General features: G+C 34.5%; 2 protein-coding genes across 4 annotated transcripts; both read left to right on the plus strand.

The window, feature by feature from the left end:
- The first annotated feature begins 7274 nt into the window (after positions 1-7274).
- LOC122584716 (ubiquinone biosynthesis monooxygenase COQ6, mitochondrial) lies at positions 7275-16268 on the plus strand. Of its 3 annotated transcripts, none has more exons than XM_043756763.1 (12): positions 7275-7479; positions 10845-10932; positions 11111-11186; positions 11637-11757; positions 12176-12275; positions 12404-12547; positions 12947-13005; positions 13911-13978; positions 14065-14116; positions 14197-14370; positions 14764-15363; positions 15832-16268. In XM_043756763.1, the coding sequence occupies exons 3-12, from the start codon at positions 11179-11181 to the stop codon at positions 16045-16047; spliced, it is 1542 nt and encodes a 513-aa protein (XP_043612698.1). In that variant the 5' UTR covers positions 7275-7479; positions 10845-10932; positions 11111-11178; the 3' UTR covers positions 16048-16268. The 3 variants fall into 3 exon arrangements, with proteins under 3 accessions (XP_043612698.1, XP_043612700.1, XP_043612699.1); XM_043756765.1 differs by having other exon boundaries at positions 10845-10907; XM_043756764.1 differs by lacking the exon at positions 7275-7479 and adding an exon at positions 10499-10766.
- A 3017-nt stretch (positions 16269-19285) lies between these two features.
- On the plus strand, positions 19286-21508 carry LOC122588544. The gene has a single exon (XM_043760681.1). It carries the CDS (start codon positions 19286-19288, stop codon positions 21506-21508), a length of 2223 nt encoding a protein of 740 aa, XP_043616616.1.
- Positions 21509-22246: the final 738 nt, after the last annotated feature.

Consider the following 22246-nt stretch of genomic DNA (forward strand, 5'->3'; position numbering starts at 1 on the left):
GTCGATCTCAATCCTCACCGTCACCACACATTTTCTAGAACTTTAGATGTTAGTAGCACAGTAAATGAACTGAACAGTTATTCACACGTGTTCGTTCGTTTAGTTAAACTAACATGGTATATATCCACGCGTTGCGGCAAACTGAATACACCATGTACACACTTGCATTAACTTCTCTAAACACAGAGAAGCTAGAGCTGATCAAAACTCGAAGCCTCCAACATACATGGCTCTACATTTGCAATGATATGATATGAATAGCTACGGGTCCAGGACTATGTGAAGTTAGTTCCAACCCATGTCATAAATTGATTTCAACACGAATTTTTAAATGAGAAATCCCTTACTGCACATATTTTATGGAATTCATGTAGCCAGTCAAACGATATATGCTTTATATAGCATAGTGTGTCACTTAGGGTGGACGGAGTGGGTAGGGGAGGAGATAGGTACCGGACCGGTACCGGTTTGAACACCGCCCCGTCCAACCGGTACCGGTGGGGTGGGGTGGGGTGGGGAGGGTTTTGGGGAGGGTGGTGCCGGTTTTCCTGCCGATTTGATGACCGTTGCTTATGTTTTTTTTTTTTTTACACAAGCTGCCATTTTTTATGTATATATATATCTATATCTATATATATATGTTACAGGGAATCAAGGATGGGGAAGAAGATCCACGTGACCATCTATATATATATATATTATTAATTTAATCTAATTTTACAACTTATACCCCTAGAGTTTAAACTATATATAATACTAGTTTAAAGTTTTTTTTTTGGTTTTCTATACAATATATTATTATTATTACTATTATTATTATTTAAAATTAGTTTTAGTTATTATTTAAATAAAAATAGATAGAAAAGTAAATTAAATAGAAAAGAGTGGGGAGGGGAAGGGATGAGTGGTAAGGCATTCCTAGCATTAGGGGAAGGGAGGGGAGGAGAAGCAAAATCGGGGAGGGGAGGGGAGGAGTGGGGAAGCTCTCCCTCCACCCTTAATAGTATGATATTAGATTTAAGAAAGCAACAATGCAATGAAACTAATTAAAACGCAACAGCTCTTAGTAGACTTTCCAAAGTCCAAATTGTTACACTATCGATCAGAAATTCAGAAGTATAATGGTTAAAGGAAGATGAAGAGTAGTAACCCTAAACCGATCAGAGGTTTCAAGGTGACACATGAAACTTAAAAAGGAAACAATAAAAGTGATATAAGCTTCTGCTCTTCTTACCATTCAGTCCATTCTACTCAATCAGAAGGGTACCCACATTACTACTCGTATTTCTTAATATTCAAACTTTTCAACTAACCCCCATTATCCGGGTGTAACGACAACATATGCATACACTAATACACATAATAGTTTTCTTTTCAAGTGGTTAACACCAACGAATTATGGATGTATAGATTACCTCATCACCGAATGGGGCAGCAATGGAAGGAGTAATATTGACCTGTAATACACGTGTTGGTACATTTTCTCGTTAATTTTTGAAATTAACTGAGAACGTGAAATTAATGGGATGGTTTACCTCTGTTACGACAAATGCATTGAAAGAGGAAAAACCATTATTTGAAGCGATGGCCACCCCAGTAGCGGCAATTGTCAAGTCAGTTTGAATGGGAGAACGGGTTCAGATGATGATGAGCTCATGTTCATGATGCAAGAATGAGTGAGAAGGGATTGGGTGTACTTTATGAAAATGAGATCGAATGTAGTATGCGAGGAAGAAGAAGTTAGTTTAGGCCGGTGCTTATAAGGGCAAGCTTCTTATAGCTTCTTGTCTGCCACATCAACATCATCACTCAGGACTCCCCTCAAGACTCTCCATGTGTATAAAGACAGCTTCTTGGAACTTTTTCCCCATATCATCAAATATTTTATTATTTTCTTTTACTTAAGAAAAATAAACATAAACCCTTTATAATTAAATGATAAAAAAGTAAAATAAAATCACATACAAATTAATAAACTTTAAAACATACAAATGTTAACATACTAAATTAATTTTAAGGGGTATATTTAAAGTTTATAAAACTAGCAAATATATTCATCAGTGTGTTAATATTTAAAGGTTAAATTTGAAAATTACCTATATAAATCATCACACATTCACATCACTATATGTACTTCGTCTTCATCAATATACATACACTGTATGTAATCGGCCGGCCAAAACACGAAAGTCGACCCTCCGGCCAAACCAATTTCAGACAGACACACACACATATCTATATGCATACACCATACATATATATGTTTACAAACAAAAAAAAGAAAGAAAAAGAAACGAAAACCTACATCTTTGTGGCCCCACCTCATGTCGTCTTCCAACTTCTTATGGGAGAAGTTTTGGCCAGACACAAGCTCAAGAACGCTTGCTGTCAATGGCGTCCAGCCAGCGCCGGTCCTGAGGATTTAGATGCTCAGGGCTTGAAGGTCAAAAATATGCCCATTTCAAAAACTTCAAATAATACAACACATTTTTTTAAGGGTTTGGAACCTAGTCATGCTAGGCGGCTCATCCCCACGCCGATTTTATTAAGTAAATGAAACGTTACAAATTTACAGCCTTAGGAGCTAAAGTTCGAATTGAAATTACAACGTACGAATCACCTAAAATGATGTCTACGTGCATTTTTTGATGCAAAATCTTCAATTGTTTTGTCATAATCTACATTAGCTAAAAACCTACTTTCAATACTTAGAATTGCTAACCCGTTTAACCGCTCTTGACTCATAGTACTTCTTAGATACGACTTCAATAACTTCAGTTTTGAAAAACTTTGTTCTGCAAAGGCGACCGTAACAGGTATGGTTAACAAAAGCTTGTATGCAAGTAAAACATTTGGAAACATGTCCATCTTCTTTGCAAACTCCATGATTCGAATAGAAGTCCACGGTTTTTCTCCCCCATATGCTACACTTGGCAACATGACCTGCAAAATTTGTAACTCCATAAACAAGTCCTTTCCATCAATATCTAAATCTTTATTATGTGTTAAAGCAGATTCAAGATTCAAGCAACTTGTTTTTAAGAGTTCATCATCTAAATAATATAACTTTGATGCATCAAACATGAAACCAAAGATAGATTCAAAATGTTTCATTTGTTCAAATCTAGTAGTTATTTGTGAGAGAGCCATATCAACTACAACAAGAAAGTAATCTGTTCTAAAATTTTCTTTAGCAGATTGTTATTCTCTTTCGGTGTTTGGAATCTCATCAAATTGTTTTTTTCTACAGTTAGCACGTTTAACAGTAAATTCGGGTTCAAGATCAATGCATTCAGCAATTTTTTTTTGCTTCAATAATAGCTTTATCAAGTCCGGTGTTTCTATAATTATCAAAAAAGTAACCAATCCATCCAAACTTTTAATCGCAATATCAAGAAGCATATCTTTCGATTGTAGATTTTTACTAACTAAATTAATTTTAGATAAAACATCATACCAAATAACCAAACTTAAAGTAAATTCGAAACTAGAAAATTCACCATTTATCAATGAATCGGTATCTCTACATACCTTTGGATCATCACTTATTTTATTTAAATGTATTAAAGCTTTTTTTATTTGGGGAATTTGAGTTATTATAGCCTTAACACTTTCTACACGACTTTCCCACCGAGTAGTAAACAATGATTTCAAGGTCAAATCATCAACATAATCAAGTAATACACTCCACCGTTTTGTAGAATTAGAAAACAAAGTATATATTGTTTGACAAGTTCCAAAAAATGTTTTTGCTTTATGACAAGAATTTGCCATATCACATAATACTAAATTTAAACAATGACAACCACATGACATATAAAAAGCTCTAGGATTTATATCAAGTAATCTTTTTTGTACACCTTGATGTTTTCCCTTCATATTAGATCCATTATCGTACCCTTGTCCTCTTACATATTTAATATCTAAATCAAGATATTTTAAAACTTCTTGTAACACATTAAAAAGACCTAAACCTGATGTATCTTCTACCACTAAAAACTCTAAAAAATACTCTTCTACTTTTATAGCTATATTAGACATATCAACACATCTAATAATTAAAGTCATTTGCTCTTTGTGACTTATATTAGGAGTGCAATCAAGAATTACTGAAAAATATTTTGCCTCTTTTATTTTTTTAATTATTGCATTTTTTACCTCGGATGCTAACATTTCAATCAATTCATTTTGAATTTTATGACTAAGATAATGATACTGAATTTCTTTATTTTCAATTCTACGAAAATGTTCTTTCATTACGGGATCAAACTTAGCAATCATTTGAAGTAATCCTAAAAAATTTCCATTAGAATTTTCATTAAGTTTTTCATTTGTACCAAGAAATGGCAATTATATGTTGCTAAACATTCAACTAGAGCAATTATTCTAACTAAAACTTCTTTCCTAATTTCTGTATCCTTTTTAATAAGTTCTTGTAACTCTTTATCAATTGTTTGATTAGTGTTCAACCTTAACCGCAACTCAGACCAAGTTCTTAAATTAATCATATGTTCGGAACTATTCTCATGCTTTTTTAAGATATCACCAAGATGTTTCCAATCATTTATTCCATCACTTCCTAATTGACTTCTAGTTATTGCAGTTTTAAATAACTTACAACAGAAACAATATATTTTGTCCACCTCTTTTGAGTAAACCAGCCATTTTCTATCAATAGCATCACCATTTTGTAACTTACGTATATAAAATGAGCAAGAGAAGTGTCTACCTATTTTATCCATTGGATAACTTAAACTAGTTTCTCTAACCGGCCATTTACTTGCAAGTAAATCTTTCATTTTTGAATCTAAACCATCCCAAACTCTCACATCAAAAATATTGTAATTAACTCCAATATCACAAGAATTTTCAAGACTTCCATTATTATCTTCAGTAGGATTATTTTCATCAACTTTATTCTCATCAATATTATTCTCTTCCACAATATTATCTTCAACATTATTTTCATTAACATTATTTACATCAATATTATTTTCATCCACATTATTCTCTTCCACAATATTATCTTCAACATTTTTTTCATTAACATTATTTTTATCAATATTATTTTCATCTACATTATGCTCAACATTATTTTCCTCAATGTTACTTTCTTCAACTCTATTTTTATCAACATTATTTTCATGTCTCACAAAATACCTATTTAACGATCCTTGTAAGGATTGAGTAAGTTCATCTTGTGTTCTTTTTCTTTTTCTATTTTGGGCACCGGATGGTTGTTTACGAGGAAACATAACTATTTAATTTCTACAAAAACTAACAAACAAATATATATTATATATCCTAAACACCTAATAAAGTTTTAGATAGATATCACCTAAAAAACTCCAAAGTCCAAAAGTGTCTTGCTTCTAATCTTTTATTTGGTGGACTCTATCTTCTTTACCTCCTGGAAAAAAGAAAAAAAAACAATATATAGATTATGTGGTTTAGTAGTTTACAAATGATAAACAAAAGATTTATAAAACTAGTGGATATAAAATTATAAATAAACTTATTATATATAAACAGTGGGAAAAAAATATTCCTTTCTATTTTTCTTGTTGAATGTTAAGTTTTAGAGTTTACTATCACTCTCCTCCATGATTTAAATTGTATGTTGGTTAATGCCCTAATAATATAAATAAGTCAAGAATAAAACAATCTATTTAGTGAAGTAGTGAACAATATAAAAAAGATGGTGTTGATCGTCGATCGAACAAGAAACTCCAAGTTTTAAAGATTTGATTCAAAAAGATGAAAACAATTGAAATTGATATGTCTTTGATATTGACGTTTAGATGATCGAGAATATTACTCCCGAAATTTCGAAGTTTCCTTATATTATTACTCTTCCGTATGTGTGAATAATAATTGGGCCAGACTTGTGAACATAAAATTGGACCTACTATATACTACTTTGGACTTAAAGTCCGCTGCCCTCTACCCATTTGCTGCTCAGGGCTCAAGCCCTTCTGGCCCAGTAGCAAGGCCGGCTTTGCGTCCAGCTTCTCAAGAACGCTTGCTGTCAAAGGCGCCCAGCTTCTCCACGCCAGCGAACGCTCCTCCAAGATGTTTATAAGCACCGGCCTTATATATATATATATATACATTAAAGGTAGAAATTAATTGTACGAAAAACAATAAAGAAAAACAATAACGAATATACAGAAGATTAATTAGTATTGGACTAGCATAGTACTCGGGCAATGTGTCGGTAGTCATGACAACAATGTGTCGTAGTGGGGGCGACTGTTGATAGTAGAGACGACATCAAATGCTGTAGATAATTAATGTAAATAGTTAATAGAAATATTTTTAAAGATAAAAAACTGATAGTGTAATTTAATTATTAAGACCATTTTGGACAATTCATCCAATTTAAATTTTAACAATAGAGGTATTTTATTGTATAATACAATATAAATAAACATAAAAAGGTTAAGGGTTAAAATATGTAGTAAAAATTGGGATACATTAATATTAAGTAAAATGATAATTCTTTTAATTTATAAGTTTAACTAAAAATTTTATTTTTACCTTTATAAATTTAACTTACATGTGGATTAAAAATAGATCAAAAGAATATACCATAGATTGGAGGTGTTAGGTCACTATTGATATATAATTATGTAATATTGTATCTTCATAAATTTTGTACATAGCGTAATAATGTTAACCGTGATTTGGGTCGATTTTTATAAAAGGTAACATTAAAAAAAGACTATTTTTTTTTAAATTATAAAATGATCAGATATGAAAAATTAATAAGTTAAGTCATGAAAGGAATCAACTAGAAATCATTTGTCACATTCAAATAGATATAATACATAAGCTAGCGAAACTATTGAACATATTCTATGTTCATGTCGAGTCGCGGCTCTAGTTTGGGGCTTGGTTAGCGGTTGGTGTAAAACTCGCCCACTTATAATTTAGTCTGTTAGTGACCTGTTGGATTTGCACAAATGGTGGGTTTTGGTCAACAAGAGAAGACGGTGTTTAAAGGTACTATATGGATAACGTGTTGGTGTATTTGAAAAACTGAGAACGACAAAAGGTTCGGCAAAAAGGAAGCTTGTCCGGCCGCAAATTTTCAAAGTATTCAAACACTTCACTTTTTTTGGTATAAATTTATATCTAAGAAGTTAATCCTTAAATGGGATGATTGGTGTAATTTCAATATAGTGTAATTATTTTGCTCGCTTGAGATGCATTTCAAAAAATAAAAATAAAAAATTAAGATAATTAATTAACGATTAATTATTTTCCTATTAACAATTCAACAAGTTTTGATTGGGGGCTTCTTCCCTCTGCTCACCTTCTTTTCTAATTCCCCTCTTTTTTCCTTCTACGATTCCCACATCAAACCAATCAAACTTTCAAAAGAAAAATCAAACCCTAAATTAACAAGACGATTCTGGCGGTGGGGTGTTGAGTTGCCTCAAAGCTCCATTTTCTTCTTCCAGCGATTGATTAGAGGTATGTATTTTATACCACTTGATTATCTATTCCGTTTTTAATTTCTGATTATTAATTATAGACATATATATATAATTTTCTGATTAATAATAATTTTCGACTGAAGTTTTACACTTACTGAATAGATGCTTAATTAGTCTTTGGTGTGTATATATATCGTTCTATTGTTGTTATTAAGATTTCTTTCAATAGATAAAATTAGGTAAAGATGAAATTTGCTCCGTTTTCTTATATTCCGCTTTTAACAATCGATTTTTTACAATCAGCCAAGAAGACATTGTTTTCCACTTAAATCAGTGCTTAACATTTAGTACTGCTTGGTTCATTTTGCTACTAAGTTCTGCTCAACGGATTTAAATTTCGTTTATGTTTGCTTAGTTTTGTAATGTCCTATAACGAAAACTTGATTACGTAAAAAATAATAACATTGACTCATTAAGTAACAAGGATCAAATAGACATCTCCAGTAAGAAGGCTTTTATTAAACTATTTATAAAACAAAACAAACAAAATTAATAAGGAGTGGCACAAATCGAAGATTTTTGTCTGTTCCAACTACGAAGAAGTGTGTCCCTTAACTTCTGAATACAAGTGTTTTAACCTTCTTTCATGCCCAAATAGTATTTAAGCTCTCAAAGATGTTAAACATATAAAAGTGGGTTGGGTAATGGGTCAATAGAGGTTAGCTACTGTTGGGCTTTACTGGTCGAGTACCCCCGCATATCTGAGAAGTCCATCAGCTAGCCCATGGTTTGCCACAGCCAATGCTGCTGCTGGTATTATGTGCTTCCAATGTCATTGTTTCTATTGTGAATCTTTATTGATGAGTAAAAGTTTCTGATAACCGCCCTTTCTTGATGATATTGACATATTGTGATTACTTTTCCAGTTTGTTCTTTGCATGAGAAAGTATGCCATTCAATTGATACCTTTGAAGCCAGTATACAACTGATCTTGCATTAGTGTAGGCTTTATGAGCATTGATAAAAAGAACGTGCTAATATGATTACTAAAACTATACCAACAAAATCACAATCTTAACTTTTTTGTAATAAGTGATTTAGGAAGTTAAGCAGAATGCAGATTGAGAACCCATTTGACTTATAAAGTGATATAGAAGGGCGTAAGCAGGATACAATCTAGACGAATATCAACCCATTTGACCCGCTTCATTTTTAGTTGATCTATCACAATTTTCCCATCTGACCCGTTAAATTGACCTATTCTTTTTAATTTCATCTGTAAGCTCTAAGATCCGCGATTTAGGCTATTATTAATTTATATTAATATAATGTGAGTGCCTTATATTACTGTACATATTATACACTATGAAAATTGTTTGTATATTGAGGATAAATTACGTATACGATTTAAAATTTAGAGGAATATTTGTGTAGTTTGAAACCAAATGGATTCTGAAAATTGAGATATCATATGGAAAACTTGGTAATTCCCAAATCCAAGAGTTGATATCGTTTTTTCGGTTGCCAAGTCGCCTACATTTTTCAGTTTATAGGTCCTACATTAAGCTCAACTTAAATGATTCATATGAAAAAAGTTCGGAAGCAACCGTAAAAAGTAAACTGTTTGACTGGAGAAGCCATAAGTATTTAACTAGATCTCTTTCTTATCTGTGATCGGATTTAATTATTGCCTTATGATACCGTATTAGATTAATCAGATCAAGCGATGAAGTTTAACCATAGCTACGCTTTTGAGACATCAGTAAAGCTAGATAACAAACATAACCTTCAATTCCAAGCTTTTTTGAAAGTGAAAGAAAGTATGTCTCAATAAATCTTCATTTCGGTTAACTTATCCGTTTGTGGTGGCAAGTGTTTTAGGTTTGTCATATTACTATGCCTGAAAGGATTTCTGCCAATCGATGTGTTACAAATTGAATTTGGTCTTAGTTTTGAAAGGACTACCGTATTTTACAACATAAACGTGAATGAACTCAATGTAGTATTATTTACACTTGAAAAGTGATGGCAACGTCTAGTCTATGTCTCCCGTGGACCCTGACTATGACACGTAGACTCTAAGAGAACAACATTTGCATAATGCATCGACTATACTTTACGGCAATAAGAATCTTGCAATTAGTTACAGTACTTGAACGTCATCCGAAACTTCTTTAAATTGTGACATTCAAGATTAGCCAATGGATGTTCTTGATATGCTCTACATGCTCATACTACCTACTTAAATGATAGGTTGAGTTGGATTAACAGGCTCTTCGGTGATTGTATTCATTAGGGTCAGCTAGAATAGTTGTATAACATATCCACATGTATCATCAGGTTGGTATTTTAGAATAATGATGGAATGCATCAACATTTGGATGTAAGTTGACTTTGAGTTAGCTAATCAACTATGAAAATCTTGGCAGTTAAGAATGGTTTTGTGAATTGTGCCAGAAATCGAAGATAAGAACTCCTGACTGCTGCAAATGATTTTACACGAAGTCATATGAACCATGTCGAATATACAGTGTTGCAAATATCGTACTTATTGGCCAATATATCGGCGATATATCGCTTATCGGGGGTTCACTGATAAGAAAAATGCATTATCGTGGCCATTTTTCGTTTTGGTCAAAATTCGGTCAAACTCGGTACTTATCGGTTGTTATCGGGATTATCGGTCAACTTATCGGTCAATAAAAAAATTGAATTTTTTTTTTTTTTAATAAGAAACGGGTTTTAGTCTGTTTTAGGGTTTTTATTTCATTCAATGCTTTCACCTACCTAACTCCCACCTCTGCTCCCCTTGCGATTCCATCCCCAACTCCGGCCCCTCCTCTGTCCAGTCTCCGGCGAATCCACCGCCGGCCAATCTCCGGCGAATCCACCACCATCCAACTCTTTACAGTAAGCTGTAAAAGAACTCTTTATTGCGCCTTGAGGAGTTGTCTTTGTAATCGCCACTTTTCCAGCCACTTTTCCAGCTCAAACTGTAAGACAATCGTATATATTGCTAGTATATATATAATTTTAGATAAATTCCTTTACATTTTAGGGTATCCGATATATCCCCGATATATCCCCGATATATCCTACTTATCGCTTATCGGAGGTCGGCCGATAATAAACCGATAACCGATATTTACAACCTTGCGAATATATACTCCAATTTTACCATTGTCCACTTAATGCAGCCCACTAGCAATATATGCGTATTCAGCCAAATTCTTAAAATGACCCAAACCCTTTCTCTTCTTGGATTAGTCTTACATTATCAAAATCTGTGTGTGAGGACTTACTGAGCATTCTGGATCACAAGTGGTATACTATATACTATAACATGTCAATATCTTTAACATTTGCTTTTCTGTCAAATGATATAAATTTCTCATTGTGCAGGTCCAACACAACAGCCAAAGACAAAGTTTAAGCACTTTTGTACATGACGACTTCCTAAAAAGTGTACACTTTTGTATCTCTCATTAGGGTAACCAAATAATAACAACCTTTTTTGTAGCACAACACAAATGTGTAATATAACTCATTCACTAACCCTTCTCTACACGCAAATATATCATGCTTAACAACGTAGTTACCATATTGTATTTGTAAGCTTATGATTTACCCAATATTCAGCTTACTAACAAGCCTGCTGAAACGCGCAGGGGTCAAATACTAGTTAGATAATAACTACACACTTTCTTTTCCATTTCACTGTGTCAATCAAGGAAACATGAGCAGGTATTATTATGCTGTTTAAAGTTTAATATTTATTTGATATTTATATTTGATCCTGTTATTAAGTTCATTTTTTTTTGTACAGCTATTGAAGTATGAGTAATCAACTGTTGTTTATACTGGACTTTTATATATCTAATATGTGAATTTAGCAACATACTCACAGACTCTATTTATATATATTTATATGTAAGTAACATATTCTCTATGAGTGTATGACCTAAGTCCCAGTTTTTTCACAGTTGAGTTGTGTGAATGTAGTGACTTATTTTGGAGTTCATTATTATTATGTGGTTTCTACAAGCTACCAAAAAAAGAAGTAAGATTATTAAATTGTAAAGGGAAACGATAAACATAGCCTCGCCTATGATAAATTTGTTCACCTTGACCGATTTAGTATAAATTGTTTCTCTTTTTTGGAAATGTTTAATGTATAATGTGCTATTGGAATAGGTTGATTGCAACAAGAAGGGTTGCTGCAAACATCATTGCACCGAGACTAGCTGCAAGGACATTCTGTAGTGATGTACCTGTCACGTTAACCAATGTTCCCTCAGATATCCATTTGAACAAAGTAATTTGATTGTTTCAATTCCCCTTGTAGATATATTTGCTTTCTGTCATTGCAACTTGAAAATTTGCTAGTTCATAAGTCTGCACAACTTCACTTGTGATGCCAGTGTAGTGGCTTGTCTTTTTTTTTTTTTTGTTTTGGCAAAGACTTACGTGTAGACCTTTAGTCTGTCAAAAAATAGAAAAGGTTTATCCTGTGTTAGAAGTTAGATAGTTGGGAGGAAAATAAAGGGAGATGGATGATAAGGTACAATATTAATCATTATATCTAAACGTAGATATTGGGGGATCAGGTGATATAGCTGCCCTGAGTTTGTTTACAAATTTTCAGTTAATGTATTTGGCTCCTCAGTTACATTGAGATATATCGTTTTCTTGTTTTGTTTGTTCACTTTGGTGAATACTTTGTTTCATTTTAGGAGTCTGAGAGCGGGGAAGGTTCTATGCGTGACATTCCTCAGCATGACATCGCTATTGTTGGGGGTGGGATGGTTGGGATGGCTCTTGCTTGTTCACTAGGTATATGTGTACCTTGTTCTTTCAACTTTATTATAGTTAATAAGCTCTTTTATTGTTTTTCGATCCTCAAATGTTTCTATATTTGGTACATCATGCATTCTTTTGTTCCATTTCATGTCTTTTTGCAGCAAGCATGCCATTGACAAAACACTTGTCTATTGCCATCATTGATAGCAATCCTGCTTTGTTGGATGGGCCCTCCATTAAAGAAGATGATCCTCCAGATCCAAGGGTCAGTACAGTCACACCTGCAACCATTTCTCTCTTTAAAGGTATTAAGTTCAATAAATTTGCCAATTTCTGTTTTATGCAGACAGGAACTTGATGATTACATACTTTTCAGGCCTTCTTAGAGATAACTGAGGCACCATTTCTAGGGGATTGAGTCAATATTAACTTACAAATGCTGAGTGATTACTATTTTTAAATAGAGGCGTCTAATTGGAAAATCTTGTCATATATCATATGGTACGCTGTAAAAGTCATATCTACAGCTGCAATAAGTTATTATTTTTGGTTCTTTTTAGTGAACTTACTGAAGACAAGTCAATAAGTCATGCAGGGCCCTTACTTCAATTTGCATATAACAAACTAGGTACCATTGAATATATAGGATCATTAAATGTTTTACAAATCGATTATAAGCAATAATTGGAATCTCTATTTTGCAGGTATTGGTGCATGGAAATTTGTTCAACGACATCGCCATGCCTATTTTGATAAAATGCAGGTAATAATTCACTAATAAAAGGCTAGTGCATGATCTTTTTAGTTGGAGTGAACTTATCGCTCTATAGTTTACATTTACACTATTCATTAATGGCGTATTGTACTGTTTGTACACTAATATTACATTTAAAGAAAATTTCAATGTACATTTTGTACAACATCATTGTCATCATTCTGATACGAACCCATCCCATAATAGGGCTCGCATCATGACATAAACTAGGTGTAGAACTCACTCCCAAAAGCTAGCTCAAAGGAGGAGGGGACACCTTGACTTATAAACCACCAACTAATGCCATACTTGGCCGACGTGGGATCATATCAATACCCCCCCTTTGAAGAGCCAACGTCCACGTTGGTCACGGTTGGCACCTTTCTCCTTGGGTCCAAGCCACCACTACATAGGTCACCACTCCGAGTGTTGGAACCTTGAAAGGTAGGGCTAGCTCTGATACCAATTGATACAAACCCATCCCATAATAGGCTCGCATCATGACATAAACTAGGTGTAGAACTCACTCCCAAAAGCTAGCTCAAAGGAGGAGGGGACACCTTGACTTATAAACCACCAACTAATGCCATACTTGGCCGACGTGGGATCATGTCACATTCATCAGAAACTTTCGACTATTCTTCTTCTTGAAGCTATACAGAACCTGAATAATCTTTTTTAAGGGAACTAATCATCCATGTCTATGTATACGTATTGTGTTTAAGGTGAAAAGTTATCTAGATCCTAAAGGAGATTAAATATTGCTGGTTAATTTCAATGCTGCTTGTTTTAATGAATATGTGAGTAACTTAGAAATAAGCTTTGTAACAACTACATTAGAAACCTAGATGTATTGGTATGCTTAATATGCATCCATCTTGAGTTGCTAATGAAGATTGATTACTCTTTACTAGGTTTGGGATTATACTGGGTTCGGATACACAAAGTACAATGCAAGCGATGCAGACAAAGATGTCTTGGGGTAACAACATATCTATATTATCATTATTATATCGCATATGCACTTGTCGAACTACCTAATCATATTATTTTGGGACCTCAACTTAGATGTGTCGTGGAGAATAAGGTGCTACATAAATCTTTGTTGTCATGTTTACAGGTAAGTAAATGGGCATTCTTTAAATGACCTTGCAAAAATACGTTTAGTATCTTTGACTGATACAGATCCAAACCGAACAGGAAAATGATTTCAAGAAAACAATCTATCCTACAAGATTGTCATCCATGTCCCTTCCAACCCGTTCCTCAGTTTCTGCTACAGGAGCCTCAGTTTCTAATACATCATCAAAAGGTTTTGCAAATTTAGCAAAGCTGGAGTTGAGTGATGGCACAAACTTGTATGCTAAGTTGGTGGTAAGTTTTAATTGCATGTAACAGTAGTTCATTTCCAAATATTGTTAATGTTTCTAATATTATGTAGAGATAGCTAAACTGACCCATTAGTGTAGTAATACATCATTATGGGCTACATTTGATCTCAAACCGATCTATTTAAATTATTTAGCTGAAAGGAAAGAGAAACGGGTTAAAAGTTGTCCAAAATGTATTTCTAATGCATGAAACCTCATATACTGAATGTGTCTATACAATCCGGTCTGCTCAAAAGTTACCTGTTTTGACCCAAACCGTGAAATTTTCCACTGCTGAATTTTATAGATTTGTCATTAAAGAAAATGACCTTTTTTTCATATATAGTAGCAGTATTAGGCATGTGGTGAATTTCTGATATATGATGTCTGCTAACAGGTTGGGGCCGATGGTTCTAAGTCACGTGTTAGGGAGTTAGCAGGAATTAAAACCACTGGATGGAATTACTCGCAGAGTGCAGTCATATGCACTGTTGAACATGCCACGGAAAACTTTTGTGCATGGCAACGGTTTCTACCAGCTGGTCCAATTGCACTTTTGCCTATTGGCGACAACTTTAGCAACATTGTGTGGACCATGTCGCCCAAAGATGCATCAAACCATAAAATAATGAATGAAGAAGATTTTGTGAAGGCTGTAAACCATGCTCTTGACTCTGGATATGGTCCTCGTCCCGAATCACGGGTATTTGGTGGTGATGTACTTTCTTCCTTTTTCAAACCAGATGTAACATCATCCGTTAGTGAAGGATTTGAACCACCGCCAAAAGTGTTGAGATTAGCTTCAGATAGAATGGCTTTCCCCCTTTCTTTGATGCATGCAAATCAGTATGCATTAAAGCGTGTAGTTTTGATTGGTGATGCAGCTCATACTGTTCATCCCTTGGCTGGTCAAGGAGTCAACATGGGATATGGAGATGTATCTTCGCTGTCAAATGTTATTGCTGATGGTGTTGCAGTAGGATCTGATATTGGCGAGGTAAGCAGTTAGTACTTTCTTCTGTGGTTAAGGACCTCAATAGTCAAACCGATTAATCTACAACATCAGTTGATGGAAATTGCTTACTAGTTTTTAGACAATTACTATTCAATTGCTCTTCAAGCAGAAAAGTAGTGGCATAATGGGTGGGGCGGGCCTGGTATGTTGGATAATGGGTCAAAACAGGTAATTGTGGGATGAAACATCAATGGCTGACTTGAAACACCTTATGTTCATTGACTTTGTTTTACTTAAATATATACATAGTACAAATTTGAGCATCTTTCAACCCATTTGACCCATTTATCTCATTCCTTTAAAGCTAATAAATTTGATTTTACCCTTTTAACCTGTTAGACACATAATTGACCCCGGCTTCCACAAACCGTAGAAATTTTGACGTTTATAATAAAGTTAGTATGAAATTGTCATGGTCAATAAGAGACTTTCCATGAATCATCCTTGCAGGTAACTTTGATGAAAAAGTACGAAGCAGATAGGAAAACAGCAAATATAGCAATGATGGCCGTTCTAGATGGTTTCCAGAAAGCATATTCTGTTGATTTTGGGCCACTTAATATATTACGAGCTGCTGCATTCAATGGTGCAAATGTTTTCGCACCATTGAAGAGGAATATCATCTCTTATGCATCAGGAGAGCGTAGACTGCCTTTTATGTCATAATGTTGATTGACTTTCTGTTGAAATAAATATATTACAGTATGTAATAGGGAAAGTCTTGCACACTGGTTGCGTAAACGGATATTTTACAAAGTTTCCGTAATCTGTGCAATAGCAAATATATGAAGTGTTGATTCATAGTTGTGTATTGACAGGGTGTTTATACCTGCATGTGAATAAGCAAATGTTCTTGAACAATGAAACTTGCAGAATTTGATAGTAAACAGTTGATATATATTTTTCCGGGTAAAAGGACCGGTTAGCTTTATATACTAACCAAAAAGATACGTAAGTTCAGGCGTATTGGCTGAATGCCAATATGACTTGTACAAAACATGCAAAAACAACAACCAAACTGATCATGAAAAATGACAGGCTACTCACACGAGTACTTCTCTTCTAGACGCATACAATAATAAATGACTAGAAACAGCCACAAAAAAACTAATCCTGTCATCTAAGCTTTAAGGGCATATCAAAAGTTTTAAGCCTTGTATCATTTTCAGTTTACAACTTCACATTTGTCCATTTGCCAAGTTGCCTGTTCTACAGTTCTATACAACTGAAAGTTTCAACTGGTAGAAGAAATTGAACTCAGGTATAATAATAGAAGTTCGAAAACAGTTCCTATCATATGCACAATTGAGTGGCCACCAGCCGTCTTATATTACGAAAATGTATCTTGAATCAAGCGACCCATAACTCAAGATGATTTCAGGAAGCACTTTTGCTTTAACACAGGCATTATGGGATTAAGCTCTTGGATGACACGAGTCACATCTAAACTCTGTAAACTAAATTAAGGTATCTTATTGACTAGTAAAGGAAATTTGGAGTACTATTGAGAGTATAACAATGTCTTTTTTATCATACTACGTGATCTGGTGATCGTGGTCTTGAATCTTGAGCAGTTAGAAATTCAACAATTTTTTGAACATTGTTTAATATAACTTTGTCTTCCAGAGGTAAGAACCATTGTTCTTTTTAGTAAACAGCGTCAATGCCTTTCACAATCTGTCGACACATAACTAGTAACTTTTTGTACATTTCGGGTAAAAGGGATACACTGGTTCGATATTATATATATCACTGATAGAATAGGCGCTTGACTGAAATGTCAAGACGCCTTACAACCCATGCACAAAAAGTGCACCAACCAGAAAAAAATGATAGGCCACTTTCACAGTTCTAAAAACGAATACAAATCAAATATAAGAAACTACATATTGTAGACTAATGAAAGAGGAAGCTCCCATGACGTCAAAAAGTGCTCTACTCTCTTAGTCTTCTTATATTTGCACGTCACCAACTTGAGTTTAACTGTAGATAGAATTAAATCTACCAATCTTGATCACGACCTCTGATGTTTCTTAAACAAACGGGCATTTCGTTCTTGCCATATAAAGTAGATAGATGCCGCAAAGATCAGTTTGGCAACCACAGTTTGGACCGAATTTTTCTTTGCAATAGGTATAATCTCATTAACAATATCTTCCAAGACACCTGAATTGTTTTGAAGTCCAGCTTTGATGCTCACTTGTGACCATACCTGGAGGGAAAAAGGGTATTCAAAGAATAGATGATCATGAGAATCCTGTTGATGCTCACAAAGCGAACACACTTGGGGGGTATTAGATTGCGCATTAACATCTCAATGTGCAAGATTGTCTTGAGTTTTCAGCTTCTTCTTCATGACTAACCAAGAGATGAAAGCATGTTTAGGTATATTCTGACTATACCATATAATATCACACCATTCTACTTTATCAGCAGACTGTCGAATAGGTGACCAAACACGTGAAACAGACATTTTCAAAATCATGTTTGATGAATTATCTGCGCTACCTTAATGTGGGGTCCAAACCAAATGTATTAGCTACATACAAATAGATGTGACCATTTACTTATAATTGGTGATTCGGGTTATGTTTGTCTCTAATGTGTCAAAAGGCTAAGACAAATAAGTTTAGGAGATAAGCCAACTATAGTACTATAAACGAGTAGAAAGTTGACTGGAATTTATATTTTATATATATGACCCGCTAAATCAATTTTTATTGAAATAATATAGCTTACATCATCATACGTCAACTACGTATAACATTACATTTTGTAGACCAAAGTGCTACGGATCAACCAAACTGGTGAAGGACCCGACTCATCTAGACTTGCACAACAATAAACTTGTTGACTCGATCCCATTTCCCAACCCGTCTGATGCCCATTTGGTTATTTCAGCGGGAGTTAATTACATAAATGGTATCTAATGTTTGCGTGATATTGCTGGTTTGATACATTTTTTTTCGTTATTACGTAGATCATACTCAACATTTTCAAAACTCCACTCAGGCCGTTAACCCCCCCCCCCCCCCCCCCCCCCCAAACACACACACACGCACACGTGAGTGGTAAAAATGTATTTTCACATTTTTAATTACTTAAATAGTACCTAATGTTTGCCCGATATTACTGATTTGATATCTAGTGTGATGTTTATTAACATACTATAACTTTTTCGTCATTTCTATAAAATAGTTTATCTACAATGAAACATCTATGAATTTATACTCGATAACTTAATACTTCAATAAAGTTAATAATATGAATCGTTGCGTTTAATTTAGGGGTCCTTTTTCTAGTTGGTGCTAGGGTCTATAAATTTTCAGAGATGAAACTGCCACGATAGAATCTTTAACCAAACATATTTGGCTAATTACGCAACATATTCAACTCATTTCGTGACACAATATATTGGGCATATCCGAACTCATTTTGTTCACATATACTTATTTCTTAAATCCCCTAGTCACTTTGAATTAAGTGATAACCTTCCTAGATGCATGTGTGAAATGACTTGAATAAGTGATTACCTTCCTAGATCCAATCTCGATCTGTGAAACTCATATAACAATCATTTCCAGTTGACCCTTATTTAACAATCATATTCAGTTGACTTGTTAAACTTACACAGACTGAACCTCCATATCTGGTCATTCATTAGTACTAATAAATTTATATATGTATATCTTCTTACTATATATCGTGTCCAAGTTCAAAGAGCAGCACCATATATAAATTTATTATTAGTACTTATTAGTTCAAAGGCCGGAGAATAATACTTTTGAAAACAGATCCATCTTGTACATGTTTTTCCCATGATATATTCACTTCAGACAACCTTTCCACACCCCAGCCTTTACTTTATCTGACAATTTGCAATTTACTCTAATTCATTTTCCTTATGGAGCCAGACTATTTTGAAGTTTTACATAACCTGATTGAGAGCCACAACATTACAACCGATACTTATGCATTCTTTGGCAGCTTGATAGCTGATAGAGATCGACAAAATAGGTATGGCGAACCTATGATTTGGATTGGGTTCTATATCGCGGCGGCTTCTCTTTTCTGCATGTTATTAATGCTGTTTGATCTATTAGATGGCATTGGAAACAAAAAGCTATGGTTTCCATGTAAGTATTTCACTCTGAATGCCGCTTCTCTCTCTTTGATAGCTGTCGCAATGAAGCTACCCGTGGATCTAAACAATCCAATGGAAGGTGTTACAGACCAGAGTGTCAAGTATGGAAGCCTGGCATTTATGTGCACCATGATGGCCAACTTATTGCCTTCCCTAGGATCCATGAACGGCAAGGAACTTGTCACAAACATCATAGCTTTGGGTATTTTCATAATCACCATGGTCGTGAATGTTTGCATTCAGTTACAAACTGGTGTTCTATATCATTACAGTCTATTTCTAAAAATTATGGCAACCATTGATGTGGTTATGTTATTGTTTATGCTTATGATATATACAAGTTTAGCTTTAACAATTGTGAAGTCTAAACAAATACTCGAGTCAAAATACCAAGCTTGTCATGAAAAAGCTTTGACCGAGCTAGCAGTGCAACAACCAGGAGGACTAATGGTTGAGAATCTAAAGAAACATGTAAACAACCATTGGATCATGGCAGCAACCGGCAGCCCCCAACTCATGGTAGCATGCTCTGCTACAAACTCTGCTGCTGGGGTAATATGTGCTATAACCACTGTTGTACATGTTATTCAATTGATAATCGAACATAAATATATATGGGAGTTTGACTCAGATTATAAGTGGTCAACTCCAATAATCCTCAGAACACAACTTATGGGGGTAATTATTGGTACAATTGCCCCCATTTCCAGATGTTTTGCATCCTTAAACTTAAAGTTCTCCAGAAAATGGATATTTAGACATATCAAGGTCTTTAAAGTAGAGAGCTACTCTACACAGAAGCTATACGATTGGAAACGGAGCAATATACCATTTCCACTCAAAAGCCGGAGATGCAAAATTGTCATTGACAATCTGAAAGTACTAATCCTTAGTTTGTGCATAGGCCTTCAGGTAACAACTGTGGTATCATGTAAGATGGTATCATTGATCCTAATACCTTTTATCATTTGTGTTTTGTTCTGCTCGAAGTGGTTAAAGGCCATATTTAGTGCCTTAGGTTTTGTGGCGAAAAAAGAACCTGAACTATTACAACAAAATGAAGATCTAAGGCAGTATGTTTTGCAACTACAAGATGATGTGGAGCTTGCTGATAGAACATTGAAAGCCATGTTAACTTCTGTGAACCACTTGATCCAAAAAGCCGAAAAGGAAAAACCTGTCTATCTATTGAAGCTTCTAGATGAATCTAGCGGTTTTGAAGGAGTTGGAATGCATGACTTGCATCAAATTCCATCTCTACTTGCAAAAGAATTTTCAGATTGTTGGAGCTTAACGGTGGTGACTTTAACAACTATTGCCATTTCTCTTCCTAACATCCAAAAAGACAGAATTGATAAGTTGTTGTATAGTGTGAGTGAAGGTCTCGCATATGTCACACTTATTGAAGAAAGCCTCAATTCTAGTGATGATTATGTAAACCTTCAAAAGGCTTCTAAAATGTTGTGGCTAGAAGTTGAAGTGCACTACAAATGGTTAGGAAACAACCTGCAAAATGTTGCTACTCAAGTAAATTCAGTAAAACAAATTCTTCAATGGTTCACGGATACAGCTAAAAACCTGATCACCAAGGTGGAAAATACGAATATTGATGTCCCAAATGATAACTCCATCGGCATGTCTGTTTGTGCCAATTCAATGTATCGTATCACCCAAGCAATCTTACTTTCCTACAATGCCAACATTGACGAGGTAAGCCAAGAGCAACTATTTACGAGATTATCATCAATGATCTCTGACATATTAGCTGCTTGTCTCACCAACTTACCCCAAGTCATAGCATTGAAATGCCACACAAATGTTATAGAGAAAAGGGAGGCGAGTGTTCATGCTGCAGCCCAACTTCTTGGTCAGACTATGGAGATAATCAATAGCCTTCAAGATCGCGGACTTCCAAACTTGGATCCAGCTGACTTGCCATTCATTGAAAAGTGGCACAATTATTTTATCCGTCCCATTCCTTAAAAACCATTTATGCTGTTTGAGTAGTATTAAGGTAAGCTTATATAAGATATGTTAGAATTTCTTTTCATTTTGTTGAAGGATATCATCATTTGTTACTTGTTTCCCTGTGTTAATTTCCTTTTCCTTCGTGATGTTAGAATATGAGCACATAAACATATAACAATTCACGAGTACGCAGCGGAAAAGAAACGTATATGCAATCAAATTAATTAACAAAGAAAGAATCGAAACGTGTACCTTTGCGCAAAGCTTCCAAGAATATTAACAATAATAAGATTATTATTAGTTTAGGGTTTAAAGCAAAACCCTTCCACGATCGCACACTAGACACCTCTATACCGTATGCTAGTACCCCGATCACGAACTCACAACCCTTTGTGTAACTCCCTAATATCAAAAACCCCATGAACCGAAAATCCCTTATTTGTTGACTAAAACAAACAAATCCATAAATAATGCCATTTGAAACTAAGCATTAATTATGTATATGTATATCCATGTGGTTTTGAACGGCAAAAACCAAAACCCTTTCAAAGGGTTTTTGGTCGAACCAAAATAAGGGAGAGAGAGAGGAGAATGGCTTGTGTGTTAGAATAAATAAAAACCTTGAATTAAACCCTCTATATATAGGAGATAATTAGGTTAAAACAGTCTTGGAAAACAAGTTAGAATTAAGGCTTTCCAAGCCTTAATCCAACCGGCCCCCCATATGGATTTAGAGCCCAACTCTAATTTCCA

This window comes from Erigeron canadensis, chromosome 1, assembly GCF_010389155.1.
Source record: "Erigeron canadensis isolate Cc75 chromosome 1, C_canadensis_v1, whole genome shotgun sequence".
NCBI lineage: Eukaryota > Viridiplantae > Streptophyta > Magnoliopsida > Asterales > Asteraceae > Erigeron > Erigeron canadensis.